The sequence below is a fragment of the Amblyomma americanum genome, chromosome 10 (genome assembly GCF_052857255.1).
Source record: "Amblyomma americanum isolate KBUSLIRL-KWMA chromosome 10, ASM5285725v1, whole genome shotgun sequence".
NCBI classification, from domain to species: domain Eukaryota; kingdom Metazoa; phylum Arthropoda; class Arachnida; order Ixodida; family Ixodidae; genus Amblyomma; species Amblyomma americanum.
Window position 1 is genome coordinate 5,062,236 of NC_135506.1, and position 22,092 is coordinate 5,084,327.

Below are 22,092 nucleotides of genomic sequence, written 5' to 3' on the forward strand. Positions count from 1 at the left end.
TACAGTGATAATTCGTGAATTCATCAACAATGTCGTAAAATTGGATGCGCTCTGAACGTACAAATATAAATAGTGGTGGCAAAGGCCTTAATAGAGGCAGGTTGCAATATGGTATCAGTTAAATATGTTGGTATCAAAAGTCCTTTATAAGTTGTTGAAGGCAATTTCTTAAAAGGAAGTGATGCCAGCTGCAAACGAGACGATTTTGTTTTGAATCATGCAAGTTTAATATCTTAAAAGGGGCTCTGAAACACCTTCCCAGGAGAGCACATCAAATCACTCAATCACTGCATTGTGTTGTCACGAACACCTGAGCCAAATAGTACACTTCTACACGCAGCAGAGAACCCACAATCACGCGCGAAAGTTGGCGAGCCCTTTCCAGCGACTTTTTCATGCTCGCACCCACCTCCGTCGCTCGCACCTGTGTATACATGCAAGTTGTGAGGTGGCTATTGGTTAGATCCTTTCAGAGGACAGGCAGCTACCATGGGCGTGGCCAATAAACCACGCAGCTCTGGTGGGTCCGGAAGCTCCACCACCAGAGTTGGGGCTGGAGAAGGAGCACCGACATTCCAGCACGCAAAAAATAACGAGAGGAGAGGGAAAAGCGTGAGGGTGCTAAAATTCAAATTTTGACTACGGTAACTCAGCTTCTACAAAGCACATCGACGAAATTCCTGCTGGTTCATACTGGTGAAGCAGCGTCCTTTAACATCACAGGCATACTGCAAACTTTATTCGAGCCCCTTTAAGCCGAGTATAGCTGGTGTGTTTGTACAGAAAAGATAGAGCTGCTGTGTGCCAGTGAAATACAAGGGCATATAAATGCCTTTTTTAAGCAAGATCTTCAGTATGGAAGAAATTTTACAAATGTAACATGCTATTAATATAGATCAGGAAGTAGCACTTGTAAGGTACTAAGCATGTTTACAGCTAGCAGTAAATAACAGGATAGCTAGCAAAACATGTTGCCAATAGGTTTCACGGAACACTGTGATCCCTTTTGCATTTCTTTTTTAAGGTGGTTCAAACTGTGCTTGTGGGCAAATGTCTTGCGACAAAATTTGCACTGAAATGGCTTTTCACTCTTCTGGGACTGCACATGGCTCACGAGGTCAATATTCTTCGCAAAGGCCATAGCCTATAGTTGGCAATGAAATGGTTTTTCACCCCTAAGGACATATATGTGTACCAACAGGGCTTCTTTTCATATCAATGCACTGCCACGGTGGTCAAAATGGTATGGATGCTTGCCAGTGCTTCACCAGGTTGCGCTTCTGTGAAAAACTGCATTAGCAGCGGTCACACTCGTTTTGATGCTCACCTACGTGAATATGGAGGTCATCCACAAAGTTGCTCTTTTGTACAAAGCTACTGCCACAATGGGCGGTCCCTAGTGTGAATTTAGAGGTGCCTCACTAGGGCTTTTTTGTTCGTGAATCTCTTGTTGCAGTGGCTGCAGTCGTGCGGCTCCTCTGCTGTGGGTTTATCCAGGTGGTTACACATGCTGGCAGTAGATTCCATGCTGAGGCTCACAGTGTGCCTTCGGTGGGTAGAGAGAAAGAAATAACTTTAATGACCAAGAAATTTCGGACACATAGGTCCTTCGGTCCCCGCACGACCCTACTGCACTATACATTCATGAGTTCATGGGGTTCCATGACGTGGGCGGCCTGGTCAAGGGTGATCTTCTGCCTAGCCACGTCTGTCTAACAGTAGGATCTCCCATTCCTCCCAAGTGGTCAGGAGCTCCGAGCCCTCTGAGGGTGGGGGAGGGGGGGGGGGGGTAGTATCTTGTCTAGGAGGTGCGCCATGTCCGCTGTGTGATGACGAAACCTGTGTTTTAAAGAAATAATACTTTCATTACAATGCAGAATGATGGTGCAAAGGGAGTTTTTGTTGGCTTGAGGGCGACTATTCTTAGTGGACGTACATTGTATCTCTGTAAGAGAACATTAAATTGAAGAATTATGATCTCTGTACAAAAAAAAATTGATGGAAAGTTTGAAATTTTAGCCACATGACCGTACCCATTTCCGGAAAAGTGTTTGATACAAGGCCAGTTGTCATTGGTTCGTCCATCGACCTCTTTAAAGGGACACTGAGGAGAACCCTATCAAAATTTTTTTGTTAGCAATATCTGATAGTTCCGCATTTCATGGCTTTGCTGACGCTTGTCCGGGAGCGAAAGATGCATTTATTTCAAAGAAATTTGGATTCGAAGTTGAAAAATTTTTTCCCGCCGCTCCGATTCAAACTCGAGAACTCTTATGACGACACGGAGAACTCTTATGACGACACAGAACGGAGTGCCGTGGAACGTGACGTAAACGCAGACTCCGTGATTTCCGGCGGGTAGCGGTGCGGTGCGCTACCTTCCTTTGCAAGCCTCAGAGATTCGTGACTTCCATGAAGTAAGGAAAATTCCTCCATGGTGGCGCCTCTTGTCCTAGGAAGTCATCACGCTTGTACTTGCGAGATTGGCCTGTGGCGGTGATACCTGTATTTTGGTTCTTGCTATTTTCTACATTACAAGAGCTTTGTTTTCAGGAAGAGTGGCGTTTTTGTGATCAGGAGCTGGTATTCTATGGATACAAGCCAACTTCAATTTCTCCTCAGTGTCCCTTTAACACACTATAGCATATCACTGAGCAGACAAGGGTAAGGAAATCAGGTGCTCATTATAACAAACTTGTGAAGGGAGTCAATAGTTAGCAAAATAAAAAAAAGCATAGAATTTTTTATTTTGTTTTTGAATTTCTAATTTCGGATACTGCCAGTGTAATCATTTTATGGCTGAAAGGTAACTGATTAGAAGGTAGAAGAAAAAACAGCCACATGCTGCCCATGGGATTCGAGCCCACAACATCAAAATTTTGAGTATGGTGCTCTACCAACTGAATTAATGGCTGATGAATCTTGGAATTTCAAGGGTGCGTATGTTGTGTGTAAGCTAACCTTAACATGACAGTCACATTGCTGCGAGTGCCAAGTGGAATGTGATTAAGCGGTGAGGACCGTAGCTGTAAGATAACCTTGTTATGCTACTTACCAGTAAAGGAAACCAAGGGAAGCACAGGGAAAGTTTTCCATCTTTGTTTTCTCACTTCAAAGGAAGCCGTTGTGCAACCATCTAAAGAGAGCCGCAGTGATAATAAATTCATGAATTAATCAACAGTTTTACAAACCAAATGCACTCAAAATGCAGTACAAATAACGAGGGAAACCCATTTATTTGCCCCAAGTTTTTGATGGAGGCAGGCTGAAAAATGGCACCAGTAATAATAATCAGATAAGCTGATATCGAAAGTATTTTGCTAGAAGTTGTTGAAAGCATTTTAGCAAAACCAAGTGATGCTTTCTCTGCATGTCAAGATTTTTTCTCCATTCAGCAAGTTTAAAAGCTGGGTAGACTGGTGTGTTTGTACAGAAAATATCTAAACAACTGCTGTGTGCCACTGAAATCTAGGTAAGTGAATTTAAATGACTTTCTCAGACAAGTTCATCAAGATGAAAGCTTAAAAATGTACCACATTACCAACACAGGTTAGTAACATTCATCACAGTTTACTAAGCCAGCATGCATCCAATGGATTTCATAGAGCACTGCCATCCCCGCTATGATTTTCCTCTTTGGGGTGTTTGAAAACTGAGATAGTTTGTGAACGTCTTTGGGCACAAGTTATAGTGAAATGGCTTTTCACCCTCGTGGGATTGCGCATGTCTTACAAGGCCTATATTTTGTGCAAAGACCATGGGGCACAGCTGGCACTGAAACGGCTTTTCACCCATGTAGGTACGGATGCGTGCCACAAGGTTAGTCTTTCCTGTAAAGATGCTACCCCAATGATCACAACAGTATGGCCGTTCGCCAGTGTGGGTTCGTAGGTGTTTTTTCCACGGTGCGTTTCACAGCAAAGCCTTTTCTACAGTGGTCACAATGGTAAGGACGCTTGCTGTGTAAGTGCGCTGGTGTGCTTACCAATGAGCCTTTTGTGTAAAGCTGCTACCACAATGGTCACAATGGTATGGGCGGTCGCTGGTATAGATTCGGAGATGGTCCACCAGCTTGCTCTTCTACATGAAGCTCTAGCCGCAGTGCCTGCACTCGTGTGTCTTCTTTCTTGCAGGTTTATGCTGGTAGTAACACATGCTGGTAAGAGTGTATTCCATGTAGTGGCTCGCAGGGTGCATTTGATCTGGAGAGTCTTGCCCAGCTGCACCTTGTCCGGTCTGTGTGACGTCTGAACCTGTGTATTAAAAAGGGAGAGCACTTTCATTAAAATGCAGGAACCAACAATGCACAGCTCACATAAAGCTAGGGGTAAAAGACTGGAAAAGACTTTCATCCGCACCCATATATATTTACCGAAAATTATATTTAATAGATTGCCCTTATAAGGAATTAAGGTCTAAAGCAAGATGTCACTACTGCAAATTCTGCATGCAGCTGAAGAAAACAATTGAGCCTGCAGAAATGTGACTGCCAACAAAATAGGGCAGCATTTGTAAACCAGCCAAAGTTGCTGCCTTCAACCCATGCACTCATTACCGTCATAATTCCCCAACGACCTTCCTGGCATTAAAAAGAAAAGGGGTCACAGGAAGTACTCGGGCCAGTTGATGCATGATTCTAGGCAAAACGCGCGCAGGGCAACAGGACACATCATACATAAGAGTCGTACAACCTGCGCAAGCACACTATCACCAAAGTTAACAAAATAAGAAATTGACTCTCTGGATAAGAAATGACGACAGATGTGACAAAAATGACGCTATTCATGTCTTTCTTTGTATTTTATACTATGCTTTCTGTATTTATAGCGAGCAAACCAAGAAATTCTTTAGTTATCAGCCAGTGATGTGTCTGTGCCTTCTTGTCTGTGTCCTGTTACCCTGCGTGCTATTTGCCAAGAATGAAAGGGGGATCAGACAATGGTAGCAATAATATCGAAGAACAATCCACATAACGGCTGTGTTTAGTAAAAAAGTGAATTTAAATTAATGCTTACATAACAGAGCTCATGGAGTGATCAGTTGCCTTTATATATTGAATCTCGAAGGTGGAGAGATAGTTCCTCACTGGTGTAGCGATGTCAATGCATGCTCAGAATAATAAAACAAGAGTGTAGCGATGTCAATGCATGCTCAGAATAATAAAACAAGATGCCTCAGGAAACAAATAGTGGCAACTTGGAGTCACAATGTGTGTAGGACCATTTCTTCCACGCTCTCGTGGTGCCCGAAGCAGAGCAGCGAATGCCGCCCGAAAAATGAGATATTTTTGACAGGACGTAAATTGCTTAGCCGTTTCGAATCGATCTTGCTGCAATGATTGATACGCGGTGCTCCAAAATTGCATCGCAAACCAAAAAGCACAGAAATGAAGCTATGCCGTGAGACGCAGTATGCGAGTCACGGTGTACGAGACACTATTGTGCAGGTCTTGCTTCGAGGTGTTTCATCATCTACTTTTTTCTCTTCCCCTATAGCTTAAAATACACTGTTCCTGGATTCCAGCGTACAAAAACTATGCAGGATAAAAGCAGTCACCCCGTACCAACCGGAGTGCATGCATGCCACAGCTTTGCCTGTTCGCCTATCCTCTCAAGACATGTTCTTCATGCGCTGCTGTGATCGAAAATGATTGCATGCTCGTTTGCAATCTTTACTGAAGAGGCCATTGCCACTCGTTGACTGTGCTGTAGCCTGATGCTATGATAGACCGCGTGGTGGTATACCTTGTTTTCTGACCTGCTAGCGTGTAGTGGCTGCGCCAGCTACACCGGCTCTCGGCTGCCATCAACATTGCTCTTCATGAAAGGTCACGCTGACTGCAACTAGAGAACTCCGTTTGCCATCGATCGTGAATCGATGGCCATCGATCGAAACTACTTTGGTCGCACAGGAAACATGAAAGGACAACTGTGCAAAAGGATGATAGCAGGTTCTGGAGGATGGATAGATGGGAAAGCCTGTTTTCAGTCATTAAGAACAGTGTAAATTCCAACAAGAAAAATCATGAAGGAACAAGTGCGCAGCAAACACATCAGTAGTGATTCCTGAATATTCATGGTCAGTCTAGGAGACTTGAAGCTAAACTCAGCTGCAAAATTCAATCAGCATCTGACACCTAAGCTACTTTGAAAGCATGAATGCTTTCTTCAGTCTGCTTACCAGCTTTGTGAGGGTTCCATAAAATAAGCAAAACAAAATGCATTGAGTGTAAAGATGCCCTTAATATGGCCTGCAAAGTGCTACCAGTGTTTGCACTTGAATGTGCAGTGACACAGTGCACCGAAATAGGTTCCAGTGGCAGCCCTGTTTTTTTATTGGTAGCTGAGTGCATACCCATTCAGCACTGCTGGTTCATGGCTTGAGCTCCAACCATATCTTGTGTTATGCATCATATCAAATGCAGCTTTACCTGTAATTAGTCACACTATCAGCTCTGCTCCTTCGGTAGAGCACTTTTGTGGTCTACCGCGAGAATGCCTTGGATATCAAGACACTAACGATAAAAATGAAAAGGGTGATGCTGGCGATAGGTTTACTGCAGCAAAAGCAGCTCAGGCCAAAGATCCCCAGACAGAACAATAATAGGGATCCACATATCTAACAATATACGAGATTTGTGTGAAATTCCAACTAAAACACAGTGTGTGCCTAAAAAACAAAACCCCCTCCCACCACATAGCACCTGTAACTTAAACAATACTGAATGAAATATAGCATCCTGTCTGGAACCATGACACATCTCGAGCAAGCAAGAGAAGTGAGCAGGACCAGAAGGGCAACTGCATGCTTTCTCAGACTAGTAGATTGCATGGATGTTCACCATGAGACTCATCGAAATGAGTGAGTCAATCATCTGCTCACCACAGGCACTAGTAATGGAAATTTTAGCTATATTAGGTCTTTTAGCTACATGAAGTCTTGTGCTGGCAGTCTGGGCTGGAAGCCATTCTATGAAATACTATCGCCAAATGACTGACTGCTCCAGACATGGCAAAAATTTGTACATCCTGCCACCAGTTAAATGCAGTGATGTACTAAAATAAACCATTTTCCCCAAGAGCAACTAAAGCATGGAATTCAATGCCTGCTTCAATTGCGAATGGTTCCTCTCTCAGTACTTTTACAACTTGCTAGAAGATGCTATCTTCCTAGATGAGTTAATAGCTTAGGATGTATTAATGCTGCACTATAGGCAACCTAAGATGAATTCTGCTTTGTAGATCCAAGCAACCTAACAAACAGCTTAGCGCCTAGCAAGAGGAAGAGGCGCTATGATCCAACCAAGGAATGTAGGGCGGCCACCGCCAGCAGAAAACAGGATTAATTATACAGATATCGAAGACGCCACTGTCCTGTAATGGAAATGAGTGGGCTGAAGAAATAGCACAGTAAAAGCGTCACTGCTTCCCTCTCTTGAACATGAAACAAAAGCAGAGTCTTAATCAGCATGAACAGACTTTGAAAACAGAAACCAAGATGATCATCAGTACCTTAATTACCACTCCTGCACTGCCACTGGCCTTACTTCTGCACCTAATAAAGCGAATCATAACAAGGAAAACAAGAAGAATAGCTGAGCACCTTTCATTTTCTTCTTGAAGTTTGTGTGCGCGCTGACCGCTTTGTGCTTAAGTTGCACTGCACAGACTTGACTTGCATGTAGCACTGAACAGAAGCATCTGCACGATGCACTGCTGCTGCTACTGTATTCGTGCAATGTGCACGCCTGTGCGCTGCCTCCTTGCCACCTTCTGTGCCTGAAGAGATAAGACAAAGCCTAACAAAACAGCACAAGGCCACATCCGGTAATCAGGACAGGCACAACTAAAGCATCACCGTGTAAAACAAAAAAGGTTGAATTTTCATGGCACAAAAGTGGCTACTATCATGCACCAAACACAGGGTTGATAATGGTTGTGTGCTGCAATAAAAGAATAAAAAGTTTTCAAAGTTACACCTTGTTTCAAACATTCCCTTCTTTTAGAAAACCCAGAGATACATGAAAGGCATTTTCTCCTGAGAGCAGGCTAGTATAACGAAATGTGTTCATTGTTAAAAACAGTAAAATGTTTTTTCCTTGGTTCCTCAAGTTTTAAAGGGAAACTGAGGACAACTCCTTCCAAGTTTTGTTATTAGTAAAAATTGATTATATGACCCTTTCTGGGTATGCTGACGTTTGAATTGAATCTGAAAATTTTCCTTGGAAGCTTGTGATGTCCGAGCTGAAAAAGACTCCGTGATCACTTTCTTGAAGTGATTGGCAATAATGTAGCATAGCCTCTGGAATTCCCGCAAATTTCCAAATTGATGCATGCAGTTTACTTCAAAAATCGTCCAGAGATGGTGACACCTGTATTCCATTTTTGGTCTACTCCAACTTATAAAATTTCTGCTTTCAGTGATATTCACTTCCTAGTGATTATAACACGGTAATCTATAGATAATGGCTAGCTTCAATCCTTATTTATTTTATTTATTTACTTTGTTGGTGTCCCTCTAAGTGTGCAGATAAAATGTGGTTTATCATGACTGTCTGCATGAAATCATACTGCATAAAATCACTGTGTGTGTGTTGCTAAGGGCTTACAGAAGAGCCACGAAGGCCATGGTAGACGAAGCAATGAAGAGGAAGTTGAAGTGGTTTGGTCTGTCGAGCCGGATTCGAATCAGCGAATATATATGTATATTCTTGTCTACATTATTTCCATTTGCCCAGGATTGGCTTCACCATGTAGTTTGTTTTTGACAATTACCCCACTTGGCCCACCATTTGCTTTTACACTACCCTCATGCAGTCTTTGCTGGCCATGTTTACTTCCTCGACCTTGCTGTACTGACGTGTCAAACAAAAAGTAATCTTAGCTATAGGGGACATCACACACCATCTGAGCCAGCAACTTTCTTTCTGTAGCGTATACATTACAGTCGTTGAAAAAAAAATTAAGGGGGCATCTAAGAAATTCGTATGATGTGTAAATGCGAGACCATTTTTACTTGTTGCTGAATGCGTCGCTGAGTTGTTGCCAGGGGGTTAAAGGGTAAACGCTGTTTCACTGCACCAGCTCGCTTTGCACATTTTGCTGGTTTGCGATGGTCTCGTACTTGGTCGGCAGTCAACTGCTGCCTCTGGTGGCGCTTTGCTGTCTCGCCTGATGTAGACGAGCAGTTCAACTCTGGATGGTGAGGAATTCATAAGCCACATTTACATGAATGCTACAGTCGGCATCGTATTTCCTAGCATACCTCGCGGAGCCAACAGGCCACTGTGTACATGCACCACATCAAGTCTGTCGGGAGGGCGACCACTCGCCCAGTGCATGCAAGGGAGGGGCCCAGCCACCCCCATCTTGACTGCTTTGCTACCCAGGGTACTGCATAGCCAGTGCAGGGGCACCTCCAAACTTGTTTCCATTCACCGCGAAAGTCCATGTGCCTTTCTTGATCTACCCCTGCCTTGTGATGGCCAGGAGGGATTTTCTGCTTCTGCCAAGGGTTTGTGACGATGGTGGGGTTTTTGCTCAAGGAGCCAAGTAATGCTCTCACATTAAAAGTGAACACTGCATGTGAACTGTGGCTTACCGGCAACCAAGTGGAACCTAGCACAGGAAACCTCATTAAGGTGCACCTTGCAGGACCGCGAAAAATCTGTATGTAAGGCAGCAAGCAGTACACCGTAGTCGGAATAGCCCAAATATACCGTATTTACTTGCATAATGCTCGCACTCGCGTAATGCTCGCACCCCCCACATTGGCTATCAAAAATTGGAAAATTTTTTTTCCCCCGCATAATCATCGTACCCCCAAAATTACTGCCGCGAGCCGTCTGGATGGATGGATACGGCTGAACCCTTTACATCGGGTGGTGGCTCAAGCCACCTAGCCATGTCTTGTGAAATTTTACTCCTGTCTTGCTTTTAGCCACCAATCAGGTAACCATCGCTTGGTTACTTCTAACCTCTTAAAATCCACTTTCCCTTCACTATCCCTAAACCCCAATGACTTGGGTAAGTCAGCCCCGCTGCCTTCCACTGTAGGGTGAAGCCCTTTACAGAAAAGTATCAAGTGTTCAGCCGTTTCCTCCTCCTCTCCGCACGCAATGCACAAAGTGTCTGTCTCCTGGTACCTGACTCTATACGTCTTAGTCCAAACTCCACTCCTGGCCTCAAACAACAAAGAACTTCCCCTACAGTTATCATAGATATTTTCTTTGACAATTTCCTGTTTAAAGGTCCGGTATGTTTCCAGTGCCGATTTCGTCAGCATCCCTGTTTTCCACAAAGCTCTCTCTGTTCCTTTAACCTTTTTCTTAACCGATAATTGCTGATTTGCCCGCTTACTGCTGTCCAGATATTTGCTTGTCAATTTTCTCGTTCGCTTTCTCCATTTCGTGTCAACATTCTTTATATACAGGTATCTGAAAACTTTCCTAGCCCACCGCTTTTCCTCCATCTTTCTCAATCGTTCCTCAAATGCTATCTTACTGCTAGCCTCTCTGCTCTCGAAAGACGCCCATCCCATATCACCCTGTACCCCCTGATTTGGTGTATTGCCATGTGCTCCCAAAGCTAACCACCCTACTCCCCGTTGCCTAATTTCCAGCCTTGCTTGAACATCTGGCCTCATACGCAGGACCGCATTCCCGAAGGTCAGGCTAGGGACCATCACCCATTTCCAGATCCCTCTTACCACCTCATAACTATTGTAATTCCACAGTGCCCTATTTTTCATGACAGCTGCATTCCTACTAGCTTTATTCATTACATATTTTTCATGCTCTGTCAGATACTCAACACTGTTATTTATCCACACCCCAAGATACTTGTACTCATTCACTACTTTTAGATAGATAGATAGATACCTGAGGCCTTGCCCTTTGTAACGGGTGGGCACCACTAGGTTGGGCACCCGGCCAAAAAAACAAACAAAAAAAACAAGAAGATGGAAGCACACCAGGAGAGTAATAAAGATAAAACGCACAGAAAAATGGAAAAAGAAGAAAAAAACACGCAAAGGCTAAAGTCAGGAGGTAAATGGGGGGGGGGTTCGCTCGTCGACCTCGTTCACTTCCGACTCTGCGGCTTCGCGCTTTTAAACACAGTGCTCCACCAAAGAGTTAGTCGACGCTTGGTTCGCAGCACCCCCTCGCTCTTGACCTTGGAGCTGTCTCCTTCGTCGTCCACTGCAGGACCGTGAAACCCGAGCGCCTGTGGTAATGTGGTGCCCTCTGTCGGCATTGGATGGAGTCTCTGGCACGACATCACCACGTGCTCGATGGTTTCCTCCGCGTCGCCACACGCTCGGCATATTGCTGCCTGTGCTTCTGGTGTTGCGTCGAAGTGACGGCGGTACACCAGTGTTCGCAGCGCTCCGGCACGGGCCTCAAACAGCAATGCGCTACCCAGGCCGTTGTCAAAAATCTTTTCAGGTCCGATGCTGTTTTTGCACTCGCGGTACACTGCCAGTGTCGGTTTTTCCGCGAGCGCCTGCAGCCATTGGCGATTCTCTTTTTCCTGGACCCGTCTCCTTGCCTCCTGTTTCCATGCCGTTGCCGATTCGGCACTTATGGGTGTCTGGAAAAGTCCATACTTGCCTTCTATCTTGTGGAGGCGCTTCACCCATGTAGTGCGTAGGCATGTCGCAGCGAGGTATTCAAAGACCCGCCTTGCCCATCGGTTGTGGCTCATGAACTGCAGTCGACCGCGGTACTCCAGCTTGCTGCATGCCTCCCTTGCCTCAAAACTAGACCATCCCAGGTCGCCTTGAATGGCTGCATTGGCCACCCGTCCATGACATCCGACTGCAGTGCGGCCGACCTCTGTTTGTCTGCGCTCTAACCAATTTCTGGTGGCTGATGGGAGGCAGACCACCGCGTTGGCGAATGTGAGTCCTGGCACGTGCGCGAGCTTCCAGAGGTCGCGGACCATGGTGTACTGGTGGCACCCCCACAGGCACCGACGTCGGAGGATGCATTGCGCTCGAAGTGCAGATTGACGGACCTTAGCCTCGTGCAGTCTGAACATGTCAGTCTCAGCACACAAATTTATGCCCAGGTATTTATACGATCTGTCGACTGTCAGGGTCTCTTCATTCATCGTCAGCGATAGCTGATCATTCGCCTCGCCTGCCAGCTGAACAACCCTGCATTTTCGCTGGTTGAACTTGAGGCCAAGGCTTCGCAGCTCCGCGGCACAAATGTCTAGCATTTTTTGCACATCCTCTGTGTTTTCTCCCATGATTACCAAATCATCAGCAAAGGCAAGACCCGGCAGTCGGCTGGAGTTGTCAATTCCTGTGGTGCTGTACTTAAGGCCGAATCCCAGGTTTGCCTGCAGGAGTGCCTTTTCCAGTCCGGCCACATACAGGAGGTAGAGGAGGGGAGACAATGGACATCCCTGCCGAAGCCCCCTGTGTACGTAGACCCGTTCCGAATGCACATTGCCAAAAACGGCTGTGACTACGTTTTCCCTGTACAACCTCTTTATCGTCTCGAGAAGTGGTGGTGCCATTCCCAGAGTACCAAGGCGATGGAAGAGAGTTTCGTGCGGGACGTTATCATAGGCCTTTTCGACGTCCAGAAAGCAGCAGATGAGTCTCCTGCCTTCCTTCCTGGCAATTTCTGTACAGCTGGTGAGTACGAAGAGGTTGTCTTCTAGCCGTCTGCCCGGACGAAACCCATTCTGCAGCTCCGTTAGGACGTGCGCTGATTCTGCCCATCCGCTGATCCACGCTTTCAAGACTTGCATGAAAACTCGGTACACCACGCTAGTGACCGTGAGTGCCCGGTAGTCGCCGATGTGGGCCGCATTACCGCCGGGCTTCAGCAGGAGCACCACCCTGCCATTGCGCCAGTCCTCGGGTATGTCTCCGCCGTTAATAATGGTGGTAAACAACTCGGCCAGCTGTTCTCTCGAGTTTGGACCGAGTAGTTTTAGTAGGCGAGCTGGTATTCCATCGGGTCCCGTGGCTGTGCAAGCGCTGATGCGGCCCAGTGCCCGGTTCATGCCTGGCAGTGTGACCTCCCATGCGATATCTGGTTGGTCCTGGGATGGAGCTGAGGGCGATGACCCTTCAAGCTTGTCCTCAGGCATGCAGGCTGGTGGCCCATAGAGGCCTGACAAGTAGTCCGTGACGTGTTGTTGCAGGTCGGTGATGGGCTGTCCCGTGGCACTATCGACCATTTCTGTTGGCCCCACCCTTTCCCTGTCCAGGGAGCTGACATACCGCCAGAATTTCTGAGCCGCCGACTTGCCCTCTGCCCGCAGGGTTTGCATTTGCTTGAGATTTGCGGCAGCCAACTTTGCCTGCACCAGTGATTGCATTTCATGTTTGCGTTTCAGGTACATGTCCCACGCCACTGCTGCTGCACCCTGGTCCTTATCTTTCATCGCCCTGCGATGGGCGCGGTTCGCGTCCCGGCGCGCTTGCCATGCCTCTGCCACCTGCCTGTCCCACCATGGCTTCTTGTAGGCTTGCCTATGTCCCTTGTGGACCATATGTGAGCGCATTATCGCACGCAAGGCTTCCATGTACTCGCCGTATGTAGCGGCTCCTAGCCGCCTCTGGCTCTCTTCGAATTCCTTGGCGACGACCTCCATCTGCCTTACCGGAAGGTAGAGAGCTTTCGACCGTTGGGGTCTGTTTTTCCGACGATGTGTGTGGGTGAAGTCCAGACGCAGGCGATTATGGTCGCTGCCCATGCTAACCAACCCCTCTTCATCAATGTGGAGGTGCTGCATAAGGCTCAGAAGACGAGGCGATACCAGCGCATAGTCAATACATGTTGCACTGTTTCTGGCGCACCACGTATATTGACCGTTGCATCTCGAGTCTAGATTAGCGATGTTGAGCTGGAGCTGTTCCGCCAGCCAGAGGAGAAGGTCACCGTTAGCGTCAGTGTATCCGTCAAGCTCAGAGAGGTGGCCGTTGAAGTCCCCAAGAATGATCACCTCCCTGTCCTTTGCAACCAGGTGAGCGTCTCTGCACACGCACTCCACTAAACCACGGTTAGTGTCCGGACGACTGCTGCGTACGGAAAGATATACCACGCATAGCGCTGTGGGGACCCCAAGAAGATCGCCTACCACCCATAAGTGGTCGCTGCATGCCTCGTCATGACCCACACGATCACTGCACTCTTGCGCCTGCCACTCCAAATCACGGCGCCACATCACTCCCACACCTCCACCTTTCCGACTTTCACCCAATCTGTTCTTTCCCGCCCAACACCAGCTCGGGTCGATGGGAGGCTCCTCGAGATCGCGGAGGTGGGTTTCGGCAACCGCGTATACGGATACTTCCTCTGTCCGAAGCGCGCTGTACAGTTCCGCCCACTTTTGTTCTCGTCGAGCGCCGTGCAGATTGAGAAAGCCAACTCTGAAGCTTCTTTGCTCCTTGCGCCGAGGTGCAGGGCGGCGACGCTGCTGCGCGCCCCTTACTGCGCTTGCCGCGGCCACTGCTGCCGTATGTGGTGTCGGACGAAGTCGCCTACCATCTGGAAAAGGTCGCCGGGCACTCCCCCCGGGTGAGCCAATTGCGAGAGGTGCGGCGTCGCCTGGAGAGGGGTTGGGCCACCGTGCGATGTCATCACATTGCTCCGCATCGTGCCCAGATGCCATGGGGCCGCCGACAGCGGCAGCTGCGTCCTGGGGGGCAGCTGTTCCCAATACATCGGTTGGTCCCAAGGTGAAGGCGCCTGTGTGAGGCCTGTCCTTGTTCCGGAGCTCGCCCGGACACCTTGGTCTGCTGGGGCTGGTCCCGCTGCCCCGACCGCATCGGCTGTGTTCGGTTTCTTCCCGGCCAGTTCCATTTGTCGACGGGGTGTGTGTTTTCCTAGGGCCGGCCGACCGCTCTTCAGGACCGGCGCTTTCGGATGCAGTCGGTTGGGTCGTCCGCTCCGAGGCTCCCGCCTCCACTCTAAAAAAGAGCGAGCCGCGAGTGCCACTTCTTTTGCTGCTTGGCGAGCTGTGGCTGCCAGGTAGTGTACGCCATCCTGCGCCATCCGTTTGTCGCCCTCCAAGAGCTCGGAGAAGTCAACGAAAACTGTGTTCCCCGAGGCGCACATCTTCCTCAGCTGTGTGTTGAGGAGCATTGCCCTCGCCCGTGGCTCTTTTCCACGTGTTTTAACTTCGGGGACGGAACATATTGCCATCTTTTGAGCATAGGGGGCGAAAAGCTGTCTGATTGACTTGACGACCGCTTCCGGCTGGGCACCTTTAATAACATCCGCCACACCTGCGTGCAGGACTAGCAGCTGCAGGTTGCGCCTGGGCCCGCTGTGGTGTTGAGCGAGCCTCCGGTACACATCGGCCACAGTCGCATGGCGGTCATAGACGCATTCCACCCTCATACGCTTGCCCAGTTGCCGTCGTAGTGCCCTGGCTATTCTTGGTGCGTTGCCATCACCCACGACCCACACTTCTCGTGAGGAGTCGGGTGGAGCCTGTCTCTCGTAAGGTGCCCGAACCGAGTCGGCGTCGTCTCTCAGTGGGGGGTGTATCTCGCTGTTGCCCCGCTGGCCGGATTCCTGGCCGCTTTTATCCCTCTGCGCCGGTTTGCTTGCTCTCTCTGATCGATTTGAGGCGCACCCACTGGGTAAGGCCTTGTCGAGCTCATCGCCCGCCACTGTGCTACTTGTGTGGGCGCCAGCCTCCACAACATCAGGACTTTCTGTGGTCACTGTAGGTGTGCTTGGCTCGCCTTGCGGTAGCCTTCGCACCTCTGACTCCCCTTGAACCCCCCCAACAGCCGTGGGTGATTCTGAGGACTTCTCGATGTACAGTGGAATTTCAAGGCCACTAGGGGTGCTGGGAGAAGTACTGGCTTGCTCCACTTGGGTCGACTCAGAGCCGGAAGCATCGTCTCCGCGTAGAGGTTTGCCTGATGGTACTGGGAGTTGGTCCTGCTGTTGGAGTTGCTCTTTCATCTGCAAGATGACACACCTCAGCGCCTCCATCTCTGTGTTCGCATCCAGTACCTTTTTTTGCAACGCCTCTATCATGATGCATTGTTTGCAAACGAAGGGGCTCGTCGTAGCCGTTTTCAGGTCTGGAAACCCTGTCTCCTCCAGGTAAGCCCACCTCCCACACTTGTCACACTGCACCTGGTCTTCGTCTGTTTGTTGTCGCCTCTTCACTCCCTTCGCCATGACGTTCCGGGAATTTCTGCAGGGCCGACTACAGGGGAAAACCGGTCGGACGGGAGAGACTGGTCGGAAGGGAGAGGGGGTCACGGGTTGGGGGGGGGGGGGTTGCTTCCTTGCACGTTGCCTTCCCGCCGTGAAATGACGATGGAGGCGCTTAAGCCTACGTACACTTTGCGACGGGAATCCAGGCTTCGGGGTTGATCAACAGATGATGGTGAGCTTGTCGCCGATACTAGCACAGCGTCTGGACTTGACGACCATCATATGCTGCTTACGAACTTCCCCGTCACATTCAAACCTCGCGCCGTATCCAAGAAGCAGGCAACACGCCACACGCCACACACACGCCACACACACACGCCACACACGAACTTCTATCGCCATCTGTTGACTACGGCCACAACTAACTGCCATGGTTGGGCGCGCGTGCTACTAGGCGGCGGTACTGTACTATCATCCGCTGCCACCGCCGCTACCGCTCATCCACTCACCACCGCCACCACCGCTACGCCATTCTGTCGCACAGCGGCAGAAATCGCACTGCGCTGCGGCAACAATCGCATCATGTGAAACGGCCTTTATGCGGCGCAATGGACTCTCGCTCAGGAGGCGAACGACGCTTTGCCAGCGCCTGCCCGCAGCCTATGAAGAGAAAATAGTGGACTTCCATCGATTCGTTATCAGGATCCGGCAGGAGAAAAACTTCTTGCTCTCCCAGATAGGGAACGCGGACCAAACTCCGCTGAATTTCGATATGCCCAGCAGCAGGACAGTCGAACAGACAGGCGCTCGGACTGTGCACGTCAGGACTACAGGTGCCGAAAAATGCTTGGCACAGCGTGGGGAACATCGCGGGAGTCACCGGCGTAAGCTTTTCTTTGTGCCATAGGCGGGCGCACACCGAACATGCATAACCAAACGGATTGTTGGTGAAGCGCTTGGCAAACTCACGTGTTGCGGCATCAAACTCGGCCACTCTTGTGTCGTGCTCCCTGCGGCGCTCTTCGGCAATCTCCTCGCTGGTTTGTCGTTGCTGTAGCTGACGCATGGCCGCCTCTTCGATGCGTCGCCTCTTCCGATTTTCCTTCTCCGTTTCTCGTCTGGGCCGCTCCTTTTCGAGGCGCTGCTCTCGTTCTTCGGGAGTTTCTAAAGCACGCTTCTGTCGGTTGGCAACATTTCTCCCTTCCTGTCTCAGTCGTTCCTTTTCGAGTCGCTGTTGTCGCTCTTCGATGGTTTCCATGGCACGTCTCTGTCGTTTAGTGGCATTCCAGCGCTCCGAACTGGTAGAAATGCTGACGGAGTCGCCGATTCCGCTAGTTGAATCACTGGTTGAGGCTTCACTTACACCCTCGGAGCGTTGTCGTCGAGCCGCATATTGAGCGCGCCGCTTGGCTAGGCGTTCTTCGCGTTCTTCATCGGTTTCCGTAGCACGCTGCAGCCTTCGTTTTGCATTCCTATTAACGTCCTTAGTGTTTGGAGGCATCTTGACCGCATACACGCCCGGCGCAAAGACGCTGGCGCGGTTGCGGGCACAGAGACTGACGCGACGGCAGGCGCGCGCCGCTTCATCCCTGGCGTGACGTCACATATCACGTGATGCAGCGATGGTGGCGCCGCCGCCGCGACGGCGCGAACCGAAGCGTGGAGGCCTCCGCCGGGCGACGTCCGACGGCGCGATATGAGGCCCCACCTGCAGCCGATGTGACGCCATCACGTGACGTCACATCATGTGATCTCACTTCAGGGTCAATGGTGGCCACCGCCGGGAGGCGACCGACGGCGCGATATGAGGCCCCATCTGCAGCCGGTGTGACGTCATCACGTGACGTCATGTCACGTGACCTACTTGAAGGTCAATGGTGGCCACCGACGGCGCGATATGAGGCCCCATCTGCAGCCTGTGTGACGTCATCACGTGACGTCATGTGACCCCACTTCAGGGTCAATGGTGGCCACCGCCGGGCGTCGCGCGAAGGCCCGAAACCTACGTTAATATGCTTCGCATAAAACAGGTGCACGGTCATGCTAGGCGTGACGGCGGACGGGCGGAAGTTCCCACCGTACGTCATTTTCAAGCGGAAGACCCTCCCGAAAGGAAAGCTCCCCCCTGGTATACACATGCGCGTCCAAGAAAAGGGGTGGATGACCGCGGACCTTATGGTGGACTGGGTGAAGACTGTGTGGGGGCGGCGACCGGGAGCGCTTCTTTTTCCGTCGCTCCTCGTGCTTGATAGCTTTCGGGGCCATCTTCAAGAGTCTGTTCGGGCGAAGTTCAAGGAACTGCGCACGGACCTGGCTTTTATACCCGGCGGCCTCACATCAATGCTACAGCCTCTTGACGTATCTTTGAACAAGCCATTTAAAGATAACGTCCGGAGGCTGTACGCAGAATCGATGGCCGAAGGTGGACATGTTCTGACGCCGGGCAGCAAGATCAAAAGACCAGAAGCTTCAAGAAAACAAATTTCGAACGCCCTGGATGCGACCGAGGACCAGCTGGTGTGGGGCGACGAAGAAGCATCGGAAGATGAAGAAACCATCGATTCCAGTGTCGACACAGACTCTGATGAAGAGTAGAATTGCCTGCAGGACGTACGCAACGCGAGTAATGACGGGGGGGTTGCGCGCGGCAAATAAAGTGCTTTAGCAGCTTGAGCTTACGTTCACCCTGTACTTTCATAACGAAGGTAAGTTACGCTTGAAAGTATTGTTTTCGTTATATTTACAATTGCGGATCTGACAATCCTGATCTTGCACCCATTCATCTTTGCATTTAACACTCCGAAACATTTGCTTGAAAATTTTCCCCGCATAATTATCGTGCCCCCAAACTTCGCGTTGATTTTCAGGGAAAAAAAGTGCGAGGATTACGAGAGTAAATACGGTATCCACTGATCTGATACATGAGGTATTCCATGAAGGAAGGTGCACACAGAATCTTTTATACACTTAGGACCACAGAAATGTGTTATATCTGCCACTGAGGCAGCCTTGCAACTACTAATTCATCCACGAAAACACTCATGTACAAGGCCACAAATGAAAGAAAAATTTTTAAATCACCAGTTACAATCATAACTCTTAATTCATCTGATAAGGCATGTTTGATATACCTTACCACAGTATTTAAGGTATACACAGGGGTTAGGTCTGTTTTTTGGTGATTATTTACTAGCAAAATTTTTAGAAATTGCATTTCAAGCAAAAAGTGATAAGTAACCACTGAAATGACAAAATGAGATCAGCTTTGATATTTGTGTAGCTGTATGTGCGGTCCATGCAATGAACGAGGTTAAATGTAATATGATGAATACTAAGTATGGAACCTTTGAGAAACTAAATGAAGTGAAAAAAAAAATTAAAATGCAGCAGGACCTTCTTGGTCTTGGTTGTCACAATGTGCACAAGGAAGCGAAAATGGCAGAAATGCATCTGAACGCCGTGACACTACACGACAAGAACAGCATCAGTTTGTTTACATCTGACCCCCAGACATTCTGCGGAGTTGTCATTCTGGCTACGATATAAAAACCAGTTTATGAACTAGCTATGTAGTCAAAATTTTTATCATTAAATTGAAAATATTTTTGTTTATTTGAAGTTTTTATGTCTTGCATTTTCAACATGTGGTAACTGCGAGGCTGTTTTCAGTGGCCCTTGAGATTCCAATGGCTATCTGCAAAAATTCAATGAAGTCTATGCCCATAGAGTTAAGTGGTTGTTGAAAACCGCCGTTTCGCACTGGCCGATCCCCATTGAGTTTCACATCCACTGACTAAATGGACATTCAACCTGTCCATGTGATAGGCGTACAAAGCTTTTGTGTGCTGGATACAAGGTTGAAAATGTACATTTGTTGGAATAAAGATGTAGCAGCGCTATTGCCATCATCAGCGCTGCACCGCCTTTGGTTGTGCCACGTGTTGGCGCCGACTGCTGGAGCCATCCACCAGGGAGAATAAAGAAGTAGTAGACACCTGGTACTAGGCCTCTTCGCTTCGTCTGTGTGGCACCACATTCAGCTTGTAGGGGACCACATCTCCCTGCAAAAGAAATGCGTAGTTTAGCCAAAGACACATGACCAAGTCTACAATAGCATTTTCTCCCAAGAGTAAGCTGAGATGGGATGGAATGTAATCACTGTAAAAAAACAGTAAAACGCTTTCTTCGTGGTTTTGGGTATGGAATTAAAATGTGGTCATCGCTCCACATGCGTCACAGGTAGGTTTGTTTTGTTTCATTCGTAAAAAGGTGTGTGAGGTGTGCGAGCCCTATGCAAAGCCTGGTCCTGTTCTTTTAATGTGGATGCATTATACGCCCCTTTAGCACAAAAGCCGGCACCCGCTGCGGTCCATGGCACAAAACTTCTCAGTCACCACGCTCTTGCATGACGTCAGCAGTAGATCATAAGATAGGGACGTCTACAGCAAATAAAAAATAAAATTTCTTCGAAGGTGCAGGGAATTGAACCTAAAACCTTGAGACTGCAAGATGAGCACGGCCACAAAACCGCGTTACTTCTAGGAGAATAAAGGTGAACCTAGTGTGTGCATTTCCTTACTACTGCATGCTAATGAGTACGTGTGTCACCATGAAGGAAGGAACAGAGCTCACTCTGAGACAATGCTTCCGCATTCAAAGTATGTAAGCAGTCTTAAATGCACATCATAATTATTTTTCTTAATCATGAAAAAAGACAGTGTAGCCCATGAGTTGAAGGAAGCTTTCGTTATGAAAAGAAAGGGCTTGGAGTGCATCATTGACTCATCAAGATCATTGTACAGGAGTGAACTTGCCTTTTTAGAACATTGTAAAATTTTTCATATGTTGACCATGCATGCCTGATTCATTGAAAGTTACCGTTTCATTGTTTTTTTGTTAATACCGCTGCAGTTTTTAGCTACACCTCATCGTATTCATTCGGTGCATATTTTTTCTATCATTAATTTTGCCAGAAGTCATCCTTTTGCCTCAGCTACCCCTTTCCATAGAAAGAAAATGAAGAATCGAATTGAGATTTAATCGTTTTTTACCACTTGTCATCTTGTTATAGATGTCATATTAATTTTATGGCTCTTTACACCATGTGACAAACTGTTATATAGTCATCCAGTGTATATTTTTTTGCACCATCCCTTTAAAGATTTTGTCTTTTAGTTTTATCACTTTGTTATGTATTTAATCGTTTTTATGGCTATATACACCATGTGATGTTGACTGCGTCTGATACACATTGCCACTGCTTTCCTACATATTGTGCATGTTTTTCTCAATAAAAATCAGCTGTCAGTTCAGTGTTCCTGTCTCATCTTCACTTTGTCTATGGGCACCTTTGTTTGTGCAGCTTTACCTGAACACAAAATAGATGCCACCCAGGAGAGGCCGAATAGAACCCATTCAAGGAACCATGTAAAATGCTCTGTCACTGAGATGCTGCAAAAGACTAATACTAAGATGGCAGCTTGGATGCTTCCGGTACGCTCACCCATGTGCAGTGGGCTTTGTGAAATCTATTTATTGGGGCACATATGTGCACACCACATGATTCACTTCCTTCTAGCCTGGCTCAGTGGCGCTGGGATGCAGTTTGGCCAGAGCTGCCTGGTGGAGGGTATTATCATCCTGTTTCTGTGTGCCTTGGTCGTAGTTTCCTGCACCTTTTTTGTGTTGCAATGCATGTCTGGCTGTGGTTTCAAAATGCCTACAGGTGCGCTTGCTTTGGAGGTTAGCAGGAAGTGGTGCTGAGTCCCTCACTCCATGTTTGTGTCTGTGCAGATTAAATACTACAAAAATGCTGCTAAGGCATGCACAGAAACACATAACACGGGGATGAGTTGCACTGAGATGCTGCGGCAGATGAGCGGCCGAGGACATCATGCAAGAAACATGAGGCTAAACATATCAGTTTTCACAGTGGCGAAAAAACTACA

General features: G+C 48.3%; 1 protein-coding gene across 5 annotated transcripts; it reads right to left on the bottom strand.

Moving 5' to 3' along the window:
* Nucleotides 1–860: 860 nt before the first annotated feature.
* Nucleotides 861–17,751, bottom strand: LOC144107887 (uncharacterized). Of its 5 annotated transcripts, XR_013309427.1 has the most exons (6): nucleotides 17,114–17,751; nucleotides 9,601–9,666; nucleotides 7,603–7,778; nucleotides 3,986–4,253; nucleotides 3,056–3,136; nucleotides 861–1,839 (listed from the first exon to the last, which is right to left on the bottom strand). XR_013309427.1 is itself a non-coding variant. In XM_077641109.1 (4 exons), exons 1-4 carry the CDS (start codon nucleotides 17,123–17,125, stop codon nucleotides 1,802–1,804), a joined length of 399 nt encoding a protein of 132 aa, XP_077497235.1. In that variant the 5' UTR covers nucleotides 17,126–17,745; the 3' UTR covers nucleotides 861–1,801. The 5 variants fall into 5 exon arrangements, 2 of the variants coding, with proteins under 2 accessions (XP_077497235.1, XP_077497234.1); XR_013309429.1 differs by lacking the exon at nucleotides 9,601–9,666 and having other exon boundaries at nucleotides 7,603–7,798; nucleotides 17,114–17,746; XR_013309428.1 differs by lacking the exon at nucleotides 9,601–9,666 and having other exon boundaries at nucleotides 17,114–17,744.
* Between the last annotated feature and the right edge of the window lie 4,341 nt (nucleotides 17,752–22,092).

Bases quoted from the DNA above. Each gene is read 5' to 3' on its own strand.
- LOC144107887 (XM_077641108.1), bottom strand. From the start codon at position 17,645: ATGCCTCCAAACACTAAGGACGTTAATAGGAATGCAAAACGAAGGCTG. The intron at 4,254-17,113 runs GTGAGTTTGCCA...TTTAATACACAG, and splicing joins CGAGTTTGATGCCGCAACAC to GTTCAGACGTCACACAGACC.